The sequence below is a fragment of the Ctenopharyngodon idella genome, chromosome 10 (genome assembly GCF_019924925.1).
Source record: "Ctenopharyngodon idella isolate HZGC_01 chromosome 10, HZGC01, whole genome shotgun sequence".
NCBI classification, from domain to species: Eukaryota; Metazoa; Chordata; class Actinopteri; order Cypriniformes; family Xenocyprididae; genus Ctenopharyngodon; species Ctenopharyngodon idella.
The window spans coordinates 37,360,743-37,374,168 of record NC_067229.1 but is presented as its reverse complement, the minus strand read 5'-3'; the positions used below and the strand labels follow the sequence as shown (position 1 = coordinate 37,374,168).

Below are 13,426 nucleotides of genomic sequence, written 5' to 3'. Positions count from 1 at the left end.
TACGAGAAAGGAATAATGCCTCTCATCTGGTCTGTATTATCACTGTTTAACTGTTTTTTCCAGCTGTTAGCGTGACATGTTTTTTTTTTTTTTGCTTCATCATAATTGCACATCCTCTACACTCATCTATTTTTTTGTCTACCCAAACTTTTTTTTTTTTTAAATTATTATCTTTTCTCGGATGTTGTCTCTCCTCAGGGCTTTACGTACATAGCTCCATCTGTGCTAGAAAACATCAAGGAAAAGTTCACTTATGAGCCAAAATCCCGTTCACCTCGCAAGCTTCTGGGAAGCCCAAGAACACCAGTGAGGTAATATGTTTTTCTCATTCCACTGAGGTTTGAACAGTGTATTAAATGTCTGGTTTTATGATCTTGTAGGGCTGTATAAAAAAAAATATATATATATATTGATTTTTCTAATTAATTGTGATCTTCATTTGATGGATATTTAATTGATCTTTCACTCTATGCCAGTTTTTCCCACACCGCTGAATCTACTGATCCATGTCATTTTTGACCCAATTTTACATCTTAAATGAATTTGATTAGATAAAAACAGCATGTTTCGCAAAACATTGGCAGGAAAACTTTTTCCTATTGATTTGTTGTTGTTTTGTTTTGTTTTCTTTGCAGGCTTCACACAATGACATGTGACTAGCCTGATTCACAAACAAATTACTTTTTATGAACTGTTTTTTTTTTTTTTAGTGAAACAAAAACAAACCACGTGACCACTGTGGTCTGATTTACAAACAAATGACTCTGTGAACTGGTCCTTTTTTGTGAATCAAAAACATTTCTCCCAGCCAGTTTAGTCTGATTCAGGAACAAATTACTCTTCTGAAACGGTTCTTTTTAGTTAATCTAATACTTACAGTGCAGCTAGTGTAGTTCGAAAAGTGCTAATGACACTTTTGATCCGATCTGAATTTTAAATGAATCATTCAAAATAAACTCACAAACTGAATGACCATTTGAATCAGTATGACAAATCCTGTAGTGAAACCTAATCCTAACTCTCTGAATCCATCAGAGTGGTTACTTAATCAACAAGTTGAAGAATATATAGAATATGAAGTATATATACAATGTGGGTCATTGAAAAATAAAGCTTAAAAAAAAAGTTATTTATTTTTTTTTAATCTTTTCAAAACTGATGTAATGCATATTTTTGAGTCATGAACAATGTGTTTAAACAAGTTTCAGTTGTTAAATAACATTTCAAAGTGTTTAAATTCATTTTTTTGACTCTTTTTATGTCAGGTGGTACAGCCATATAGTTATATACTGTAGTTGTACCACCTGACATGGAAAGTGTACCAACCTACCCATACTTGAAATTAGCAGTTTTTACCAGTATTTGAGAGAGATCTACAAACCTTTTCACTCTGTCACAAGAATCAGTTGGGGTCCTCTAGATGATGCATTATCATGTTTACTGTTATTACATTGTTAGTTCATAATAAAAGAGCCATGTTTGCAGTTGTGCCACCCTGACATTTGAGAACATACACATTGCTGGACAAAAGTTTTTCAATTATCTTTAAAAAACAACAACTTTAAAACTACTGATATTTATAAAATTTGTTTATATAAAATGTTTCAAACCTAAAATGATGCCATAGTGTTTAGTTTTTAATTTTTTTATTATTAAGACACCATTTAAAATAGTTTTCTTAGTCTGTTCATTTGTTCGGACAGTTGCACCACCTGACATTTTGGGGGTTTAAGATAACAAAACATAAAATATTATGTATTATTTAAATGTATAGAAAATAAATTCAAAATAAATAGGTGATATATGGTGATATAGGTCATAAAGTGATATATGTCATGAATTTGTCATTATACGGTATAATGCACTTTGACACAAAAATATGCATGTCATATATATATATATATATATATATATATATATATATATATATATATATATATATTAGTATTTGAAATATACCAAAACAAATCAAAACATGTATTGATTCCCAGCCCTGTGATCTTGTAGGGAAAGAGGGAAGGACATTGATTTCATTTATCTGAGCTTTAAGTATAATTTGTTGACTAAATATGAGACCAAATCCAAGGTTGTGCATGCTGTAACATGCTTATCTGGTCTTGTGTATACTGGTTATGTGTAACTTTGCACGTATAGAGATCCGTAACCCGTGCTGCCATACTTGCTTTTTCCAGCCCTGCTAAGGTTGAAGGGGAAGACGGTTGGTCTCGAGGTCCACCCTTCCCAGAAGTGACCACAACCACCTCCTCTCTCCTGCCACCCAGTGATATGCTCATGGAGGTGTCTAATGTGGAGCACATGGACGTTAGCAACAGCATGGAGGTGTCGGCCCCTCTACCCATCAAAAAACCACTGGGATCCAACGCGGGGTCCTTCATAAAACAGGCTAACCCGGTGGGCAGCAGGAGACCCCAGCATTTGAGGATGAATCTTTGATGAACGTCTTAAGTTTTGCACTTTAGGAATTTATTAAATTACCCAAAGGCCTTTCTGCACCCTGTTTTCATCACTTAAACACTTGCCGCCTCAGCACACTTCATACAAGCATGCAGAGCTTGTTCAGAACAAAGCCCGTGACCTCTCTCTACTTGCACCATAGTAAGCTGGTCTGCTGCTTGCTATGAAAAAGAAAGAGACCACCTTGCACTTCAGGTGACTCTGAGCATGAATTTCACAGTTTATCTTTTATATGCCATGCTCATGCAAAAAGTGAGGAAGAATGCACATTTTCTATTCTATATTTGAAGTTTGATCTGAGGTTGAGCCCCTCGTTATTGTTTTGCTTGACTGTATGACGTTGGAATAGTAACAGTATTAAGAGAGAGTTCATCCAAAAATAAAATTGTCATTTGCTCACTTTTATCGGTTCCAAACCTGTTTGACTTGCTTTCTTTCTTCTGTGGAACACAAAAGAAGAAAAAATTCCCAGTCTTTTGTTGTTTTAGGTCCTATTGACTTCCATTATATGAACAGTTGAATCATTTTTCAAGATGTCTTCTTTTGTGTTTCACAGAAGAACAGAAAGTCATTCAGGTTTGGGACAATGTGAGGGTGAGACAATTTTCATTTTTGGGTAAACTGTCCCTTTAAGGTGGCGAGAGAAGATCTAGGTCTACATTCCAGTGGAATCTGTTTATTTTGCGATGGATTTGATTCTTAATGCATCAGTAGTTATTAGGACCCCTAGAATCACAGATATAGAACACTTCTGGAGTGACAGTTGTGTTTACCAACCAATCATAAACTATTAAGTTTAATAAGCTGAGTTTTTTTTTTTTTTTTATGATTTTTTTTTTTTTTTTTTTTGCAATGCTCATTGCTCAAGTTCATGAGGCAGTGTTGGATGACTTTAAGACATTCTTCTCTTGTTTTGGTCTGTTCATGATTACGTTTAAAATTCATACATTTAAGTATGAATCTACCTGCATTGTGGGCATCATATCAAATGTTTTACTTTTGGACAGTATGCATTATTCTGACCAAAGAGTATTAAAAACACAAAATTGCCAGATAACATTAGATAAATCCTCTTAATCCAGAGTACAAGTAGTTCATTCTAAGCTACATCCACAAACATTAATGCCACTAATATTAATATGATGTCAAAACTATTGGGTGGAACATCTTTTTTTTTTTTTTTTTTTTTTCTTTTCAGTTTTACTTTTCTCTTTTTAGTATTGAAGACAACAATTCTGAAATAGTTTCCTTTTTTTTTCTTTTTTTTTTTTTCTAAATATGTGTGTTTGTTTTGAATTTATTTTTCAGGTGCCATATAGTTTTGTAAACTATGCAAATGATTTATTCTTAATCAAGAATGCTGTTCAGGATTTAGCCGGATTAGTTTCATAAAGACAAAGGCATGCCCTTTCATTTTTATTTAGTACTTCTTTCTATGGTGATCTTATGGTGAGTCAAATTAATTGTATTATTCTTAAGGACAGTAAAAATGTTTGGATTTTAAATATATTTTCAAGATGTGCAGTGTACACACATACACAATATAAAGGGAAAACCACTGGATTATTTATTGTTCTGTTTTGATTAAATAAGCTTGGATACATGTGGTTGAGGTGAAATCTCTATTCTGGATGAACCCAGAATGATAATGATGGAAGCATAATAAAATAGTAAATCCTTCAAAAAAAAAAAAAAAATCAGTATTTATTTAATTGCTGTACATAGACAATTCATCACTGTTGGTGCTCTTTCCTTGTATTATAGTTCTTATATATACACACACACACACAATAAGTGTAATGATGTGACTCTTTGAATTGGTCGACACTGAGTCTGTTTCTTGTTAAAATTGTGTTGTATGTAAGAAGGGATCATTTAGACAGTCATCATGGGTGTTTTCATGTATCTTGTTTCACAGGCTTTTCTGTGCTCATAGAACTGTAATTGTTATCACTGAACGTCTGTGTGTGAGGCTGTGTAACCGCATTTAAACAATTTCTGAATGACACGTTTTTTTCCCATGGGAATGTAAAATAGGCTTGTTTTCTGCTTGAAAACATTCTGTTGTGACATTGTAACTCACTGATTGAATGTGATGTTAACCTCACATCCTCAAACTCTAATTTCTGTTGTGTAGATCGTAATTGTGGTTGGAAATTAGGAGGCCATTGCTCTGATTGAACTGTCTGGACTTTGCGGCGGATTCCATCAAGCCAATAACTGGCTGTACTCACTATGCACAGGAAGCATGATTGTGAATATCTTAAGCTTAATACGGTGCCTACTGATAAACAACAGCCTGCTGTGCCGTGGCAGTTAACAGCCCCTAATGGCTTCATATGTGAAAGCCTTTGATTTTGAAATCTGTGCGAGACCAGCAGCTTAATTAAATTGCCTCTTAACTGGTACTTTGACTATGGAAGCATTGTATTTTGCCTTTGCATACGCAAATATCGACCGTTTATTCAAACTATGCAATGCTGGCTGAGAGAGGGGTCTGTAATTTGGCGTAAATGGCTTCATGTATCACTTTTGACAGTCTGATGAGCTGGATATTGACCATAAGCCCAGTCCCTGTAATCACAAGACTCATGGTCTGGGTTTAAAACCTTTCAAACTGTCCCTCATTGATTCTTGCAGTCATGTTGGAATATTAAGACATAACTTGGTGCTAAGTGTTAATGGCCTGGGTTTTTTTTTTTTTTTTTTTTTAATCTTCACTACTATATGTTCCTTATACAAAATATAATGTGGTGTGTAATTGAGCTTCACAAAGAGTTCAACTGAACCTGATCTCGAAAATCTGTGTGCTCCATTATGAAACAGGGTTGGAACCAATTCTGAAACTTCCTGGTTTATAAAGTAAAATGAATGGAAAAATGCCTGTAAAAAGAATTGAGATGCAGATAAGGAAACATTTTGCATTTTAAATGCAAATGCTTGAAGTGCTGTGTTTATTAAACAGTGGCACATTTTGGTTTTAAAATGAATGGATTTAAAGTACTGAATGACATGAGGTTGTTTATAATGAATTATCTGGTGTTTTGTTTTAAAACTCATTTTAATCCCTGGAGAATTCTACAACATCAATAAAGTTGAATTAGAGTATTTAACAAGCAACCCTGGAATTTGATATTGCATTTACTGGGCAAGTATTTCAAATACACTTCTTAACAGTTTGAAAAATTTATTTGGTCAATTATCGAAATATGCTGGAAAAAAATACAGCTGCATACTGTATGATGGTACTAAAATAGATGTTTTTTCTTCAACTCTTTGGTTTATCACACTAAGTGCAGCATTAGAAAAATACCATGTATCTGTGAAGAGCCTGAAGTACAAATGCATATAGCATGTACAGTAATATTTTGCTTATTCAAAAGTATCAGAGCTATTATGTGTTGTTCAGTAACAAAAAAAAATCACATGGTTACAAAATTCTAATGCTACATCATTCAATAAATCAGCAGTTCATGTGCAATTACCTCACATTCAGATTATCGCAGAATAAACCAGAATACTTAAAATGGAACACAAAGTTCAGAATTTTTTAAAACTCCTTATAATTGGATTCATAAATGTGTTTAAGACAAGTTCAGTTACAAAAGTCACAGTACCTGACAGGATCATACAAAAAAAAAAAGAAAAGAAAAAGAAATTAAAATAGATTAAGGGAGACAAACATGAATTTCTGATTCATTATTTCACGGTATCATTTTGCTTACACCCACAAGGAATTTAGTCAAACCAGAAATGGCATGCATGAACTCATAGGAATATATATTATAAACATTAAAAAATAAGGGAGTTCCACATACAATAATAATAATAGTATTAATAATAATAATAATACAAGAGCTGGTGAATGCACTTGTCCTTCAGACAAGATTTATATATATATATATATATATAAAAAAACTCAAACTGCCGATTTTTCTAGTGACTATTGCCTTATAACAAGTGCTGTTCGCTCAACTGAGATGTTTGAGAGGAACAATCGACATATCCTGTGGATCCACTGCTGGTCGAATGTTTCAACATGTCTCAACACTGTTTGTTCATCCTTTCAGTGAGCAGCGTGTTCAGTAGATTTGTAAATAAGCTGATGTTGCACCATCTTTCCACTTGTGCACCTTGTCTGTGATGATATTGCGGCAGAGGGGGCAGGTCCTCTCCTGATTAAGCCACTGGGCTATGCACTCCTCGCAGAAGATATGCTGGAGACAATCAAATGATAAACTGTTTACATTTATGTTCTTGGCAGGTGGCTTACAAGGAAGTACATGCATTATGTGACAGGCTGCGTACGAAATCGCATACTTCTGTACTATATAGTAGGCTAAAAAAAAGAATGTGACAAAAGTAGTATGTCTGAATTTACAGTACTCATAAATGAGTAGGCAAAAAGTACCCAGATGACCTACTACTTCCAGCAAAATTTTGAAGTGTGCATAAGATGGACACTACTATCACGAGGCCATGGGAGAGGATTTGTGAATGGCAGTGAAGCGATGTCACATGATAATGACAAAATGGCAAATGTAGTATGTCCTGATTACATTCATACTATATAGAAAATAATTTTTTAGCACTCGCAAAGTAAGTACTTGTTCAAAATAAGTACCTACTCAAGAGAGTATGCGATTTTGGAAGCAGCCACTGTGTATTACTTCAGTAAGGATAATAGAATAAGAACAAGCTCTTCAAGTTATCCGTCATGTAATTACTAACTCCATTTAAAACACATGTTTATTTATAGATAACATTTTTGTAAAAACATGCTTAATTTTTTATTTATTTTTATATATCAGGGTTTCCCAAACTGGGGTTTGTGAGGGAACTACCAGGAGTTTGTTAGTTGATGATTAGCAAATAATTAAAATGTAAAACGTAAACCATTTTAAACTAAAAAGATAAATTTTATTTGTTTACTTGCATACATGCAACAAATAACATATAAAAACTCTAAAAAATAACTAAAAAAAAAACAAACAAATTTACACAGTAAAATACCATTTTCCATTGAAAGTAATATACTGTAAAAACAATGCATTCTGGGTAATATTTGTCGTTTTCGAGAAAGTAGCCTATACGAAAACGACAAATGTTACCAAGAATGCATTGTTGTGTAAATTTGTTTCGTTTTTTTTTTTTTTTTTTTTTTTTTTAATACAGCTATTTTTTTTAGAGTGTTTCATTAACCAACATTACAGATTCATGAACATGCAAACATGTTGTTAAATTATTGAAATATTAACTATTAACGCCGGCTCAGTATTGGGCGCTCCTGTGTAAGCATCACACGCACACGTCTCGCTGCTCACGTGAACAGCTTCGGCCAATACTGAGCCAGCATTTGGACGTAAACACGGAAGCACTACAATGTAAATAGTGTAAGAGAAATGAATTTGTTGAATAAAGTCACTATTTTTGTTTTGTTTTTGCGCACAAAATGTATCCTCGTCGCTTCATAACATTAAGGTTGAACCACTGTAGTCACATTGACTATTTTAACAACTATTTTTCAGGACTTTGAATGTGGTAATTTTGTTTTTTTCTATTGAGAATAAAAAAAAAAAACTCTCAGATTTCATCAAAAAAAATCTTAATTTGTGTTCCGAAGATGAACGAAAGTCTTAGGGGTTTGGAACGACATGAGTACTTAATGACAGAAATTTCATTTTTGGGTGAACTAACCCTTTACACATATTTTAGGTCAAAAGGGCTCGACTGACAAAAAATGTTGGAAATTCCTTTTATATATTATATAGATATTTTTACAAAACCCTTAAAACATATAATTATGTTGCTATAGAGCTGATAGAAAAATTAATTCATAAACTGCAGTGCTCACAGTGTTTAAGAACACAAACTGTAATAACGAGTTAACAACTTGACAAGAATTACACAAGCTAATTTGTCTTTTACATGAAAAAGACAAATTAGCTTATGTAATTCTTGTCAAGAATGAGGCTGAGCCTAGTTTTGTAGTAAATACTATGCTCAAGAAGCATGGTTTAGCCCGTGAATAAAGGAGGTTAAGGGGAGCTGACATCAGAGGTCAAACTCAAGGATCACAATCTCACCTGACACACGAGGACTCGAGGCTGCTTAAAATCAGCCTGACAGATCGGACAAATGTCACCTGCCTCTCTAACCTGAGCTGGACTGGCTGGAGCTCCATTCACCTTTAAAGACAGGTAAGAAGAACATGATACAGCACATAATATAGAAAACATGTACAGATTACACATCAAATATAAGAATAAGGAGAGGAGCATAAGACTCAAGAAGCAATCTTTTGTACCTCAGAACTGAAAAAAGTCCGTAATGTTTTTTGCAATGATCCTGACAGCCCATACAGTGCCAAAAGCTAAAAAAGAAAGGCAATAAGATCAGATTGATGAATATCTTCTAATAACGTACTAATTTCTTATTGTGATGATCGTGCAAACCTTCATTATGAGGTAGACCAAGGCTAGCAGGATTCCCAAAGTCAGACCCACTGAGGTGTCCTTCTCATCGTAGCTGACCAGATACCGGAACCAGAGTGGGACAGGAGCAATCACCTGATACAACTGACCCATCTCCTCTATGAGCATGTACCACTGACCCTATGGAAAGCACGATCGATACAATAAAGCTAATGTTCATTTTGATTTAATGCAGTGAACTAAATAATGTTACAAATCACGCTCACCCTTCGCCGGTATGTCATGAGTGGGGATGGGACGAGGAGAATAAGACACTTGAGCCCCATGAAGAAAAACTTCACGATGAAGTTAGTCACACCAACGCTCCATAAGACCTCCCAGAAGTTTTGAGAATCTATCGTAGCGTTGGCAAAAATGAGGCTGAGGGACAAAAAAGAAAGAGAGAGTCAATGTAATCTACATGGTACGTATTTGTTATTTAGTGGACATTTGGTCATTTAGTTGATATTTTGCACTAAACATAGTACATTACAGTTTGTGGTCAAGTGAGGTTTGGTGACACAGTGTAAAACACTAACCAGCGATAAAGTGACTGAGTGTGAAAAGTGTAGAACACGAGGAGACTGGAGGATGTGAGGAACAGCAAGAGCCAGGCACAATGCAACTTCCTCCTTCGGTCCTTTACACAGGAGACACAAAACAAAATAGCCTTCAGATTATATATACACACTACCATTCAAAAGAATCTTGTCAGTAAGATTTGTTTTTTCAGGATTCTTTAGGGCTTTTCACACTGCGCTTAACCCCGGGTTATCATCGTTCTAAACACGGCTTTTAACCCTGGGTAACAGAACATTTCTCACATGTAATTTAGAAGCGGGGTTAGCACCGCTTTTTACCCGGGGTTATAAAACCCTGCTCCGAAGCAGGGTTAGCACTGCTTTTGCGGCATTAACCCCGCATTGCAGTGCCAAACTTGTACAGTGTGAAACGATAGTTACAGCTAGATGCTCAGCAACTGAGAATCAATCGCGTACTCATTTATCTGCTTTGGACAGTCACGGAAACACATATGCGCATTGTATATAAACAGAAATTCAGAGTTGAAGAGGAATAATGTCACATGCTGACAGAAAACTCAACAATTAGAGTGAAGAAGAGACCATTTCATTCTTGCCTTCACAGTCTGAAATGTCCATTCAGAAAAAACTCGATAGTACAGTCGGCAATACAAGGATGCGCAATGCTAGAGCTATGTAAACAGGTCGCGTGCTGCCTTTATCCAATTACTGACAACTGCAAATATGCAAATAAGAATGCTAACCCAGGGTTTAGGAATGTACAATGTGAAACGTCAGCTTATGAATACCCATGATTAATCGTTAACCCCGGGTAAATTACGAGCAGTGTGAAACGTGCAGCAAGATAACCCAGGATTCCGTTTACCCGGGATTTAGAATGACCCAGGGTTAACTATTTCAAGTGTGAAAAGCCCTTTTGATAAATAGAAAGTTTAAAAGAACAGCATTTATTTGAAATCTAAATATAACATTATTAATGTATTTACTGTCATTTTTGATCAATTTAATGCATCCTTGCTGAATAAAATCCATTAAAAAAAAAAAAAAAAAAAAATCTTTTAAATGGTAGTGTGTATAAATATTACCTAAATGTATACACATATATTTAGCATACCTACTATTTTGTGCAACAAATATGTGAATGACCAGAGTGGTTTTCACATTGCTCTTGGTCTGAATAGACCTTTATGGTTTAAGCAAACAATAGTTCACAGACCACCACAACAGATTAACCTATAACCATACTAGAGGAGTTACAAGCCCTGCTGTTTAACCCATGCCAAGCCAACTTTGATGGTACATACGAAATAATATGGTCGACTTACGTGGAGAAAGACTTGCGTTTGAATGCTTTTGTTGACATACATAAAAGTGGTAAACAGACCCACTGCAACAGCCAGACCTACAGAAAGACGACAACAACAACACAGAAGTGTGACAGGGGTCAGGAACTTTACACCTTATCGCCAGCTGTTCTCACTAACACGTACCCAGAGCGTGCTGAATGACTAGTTTCGCAGAGAGAATAACTATGAAAGGAAGACTTTTCTTGAGCCAGCGGAGGAGGTAGCGGAGCTCTGATAATGAGCTGTTGGACTCTCCGGATTCCAGGTCTGACTCGCCGCTGTCCGTCTCGTGTTCGTGGCTGTGCGTGTGTCCGTGAGAATGGGAGTGGCTGTGGCTCGCCGCTCTCAGCCTTCGCGTAGTAGCGCCACGTCCATTCGTCGACCCCGATGAGCTGCCGATAGGAACCCGGACATCATCGCCCGTTTCCGGCCCGCTGGCACTTCCAGCACCCGGCATTCGGGCGAGCAGCTCCGGCTGCAGGGTTAATGACAGCCCGTTTTTCTCTTCCTGAGGGCTCGGGTCGGGTTGCATCGGATCAGGTGAATCCCTCAGTTTAAACGCTCTTCTAGACTCGCAATATGCTCCTCTGTTGAAAAATAAGCCATAACAATAGATTAGAAGCCGGCAGACATAAAACATTCAAAACACTTTCCAAATATTGAGTTGTTTTTATATAATGTAATAAGAAATACATTTTCTCAAGCTTCATGGTCGCTCGGACGGGGTTTCTCTCACTAGCAAACGGCGAGTGTAAAAAAAAAAAAAAAAAAAAAAAAAAGACCCACATAAACAAAGAGGAGCAACTGTAAAACGGGGGTGGGGGGAACAGGAAATTGCTGTAGCTCCGCTCCAGTCACATACATGGTCCAATCCGTGCGTTGCTTGGCCATTTAGCGTTTGCAACCAATTTCATTGGCACAGAAGAACTATACGAAGTAACTGGCAATTTTATTTTGTGTGAAACTTAAGTTACTTTATTTTTAGGCAAGTCACCCGAGGTTAATAGGTTAAAAAATTAACTAACAGATTTCACCATACTTCCCCAATTGATTAATAACATTAAGAATTGCAAACCTTTTTTAAATATGCAAAATATGCATTATATTATTACAAATATATTACTAATTATTACTAATTTGCATACATTTCCAGAACAGAAATCTGAACATTGGATAAAGCCAGCTTCAAAATGAATGTTTTATTTTGTATATTAGATCTAAATGTTTTTACAGAAGGGATTTTTGATGTCTCTTTTCATCACCCCATAAAACAGCCAGAAAAGAAAAAGAATTTTTTTTTTTCATTTTTTAAAGAATAAATTATGAGGCAAATTATATATGAACAAACCCCTCTATAAAAACCTTTAGAATATATTTAGGAATAAAACTGTAAAGTTTGGTGTATGTAAGTGCTGCTGAAATTTCTGAAAAATTAATTTTGAGAAAACGACCTTTAAAGATGCACTGAAATTTGAATTCTACAGACGCAAACAGAAAAAAATGGAATAAAATAAACACTTAAAAATGTATTTTGAATGTTTTCTTTCCACCAGTTCGACAACATTAGGAAAAGCCAAATAGCCCAAAATCTCAAAAAATAAAAAAATTCAGTATCACATTTATATTCATGATGTTCTGAATATCAACACCTGCATGTGCATATTATTTTCAGAACCAGCTGACACCCGAAATCTTTGCTTTAATCTTTTTTTTTATTACAAAAATAATAATTATTTTTTATCACTTTTAGCTACGCTTTTCTTGCGCCAACGTTCTCATTTTTTATATGGTAAAAATCATCGTATCGTACGTAATATCATCACTACTACTACTCCACTGTAAAATTGTAGCCACCCCCAACTTTTTTTTTGGCTTCACCCAAAATGGAAATCCTTGCTCCGCTACAGAACACAACCGCAGTTTTACTCGTGTGATAATCCTTACGTACGCATCTGTTTACATGATTATTCAAGTGCATAATATAAAATATATAAACTGACCTAAACAGCGGAGTTAGACAGAACATATTCGTTAGGCATAACTGCATAAAATCAAATATAATATATTATCTCTAACTAAGGTTTATATATAAGGCTCATGATGTTTTTATTTCTTTAATGAAAGCTTAGAGTAGAGCAGAGGTCTTAAAAAATAAATACCTGTCATACTGCGCACGGAGTTTCATGGTAAAGCACCGATCTCCATTCTACAGCCTATGGTGGTGTTTGAATGATCAAAACAAAACAACTTAAATAGATTATAATCAAAACAACTCATCGGCTAAAGGAGTTTAGTTTCAGCTTGACATTGTTCCGGGAGCTATCCGGTCTGGGTCTGACCTACTAAAGGAACCTGTGGCTCTGCTGGAAAAAAGCAAAATAAAAGTCCCCAATAAAGCTGCCTTGTACTTTCAAAATAAAAGTCCAATTTAGGCGCTAAACTCCAAAAATTGAAATTTCTGTCTTCATTTACTCACCCTTGTGTTGTTTCATGTTGATTACTTTCATTCTCTGAAACACAAAATAAGATGTTAAGCATAATGTTAACGTCTCAATACTCATTTAGCCTATTTTGTGCATCTTTTTTCCCA

At 35.3% G+C, this 13,426-nt stretch overlaps 2 protein-coding genes across 12 annotated transcripts in view; one reads left to right on the top strand and one right to left on the bottom strand.

Moving 5' to 3' along the window:
• Positions 1-5,595, top strand: part of rps6kb1a (ribosomal protein S6 kinase b, polypeptide 1a) — an 85,922-nt gene extending 80,327 nt beyond the window's left edge. For all 11 annotated transcript variants that reach the window (XM_051909282.1, XM_051909287.1, XM_051909281.1 and 8 more), the window contains 2 exons: positions 199-311; positions 2,193-5,595. In XM_051909282.1, the coding sequence (XP_051765242.1) occupies positions 199-311; positions 2,193-2,454 (375 nt within the window). In that variant the 3' untranslated portion in view covers positions 2,455-5,595. The remainder of the gene's footprint in view (positions 1-198; positions 312-2,192) is intronic.
• rnft1 (ring finger protein, transmembrane 1) lies at positions 5,167-13,212 on the bottom strand. The gene is made up of 9 exons (XM_051909291.1): positions 12,996-13,212; positions 10,981-11,423; positions 10,816-10,892; positions 9,488-9,588; positions 9,176-9,329; positions 8,931-9,089; positions 8,783-8,848; positions 8,562-8,663; positions 5,167-6,692 (listed from the first exon to the last, which is right to left on the bottom strand). The coding sequence occupies exons 1-9, from the start codon at positions 13,019-13,021 to the stop codon at positions 6,558-6,560; spliced, it is 1,263 nt and encodes a 420-aa protein (XP_051765251.1). The 5' UTR covers positions 13,022-13,212; the 3' UTR covers positions 5,167-6,557.
• Between the last annotated feature and the right edge of the window lie 214 nt (positions 13,213-13,426).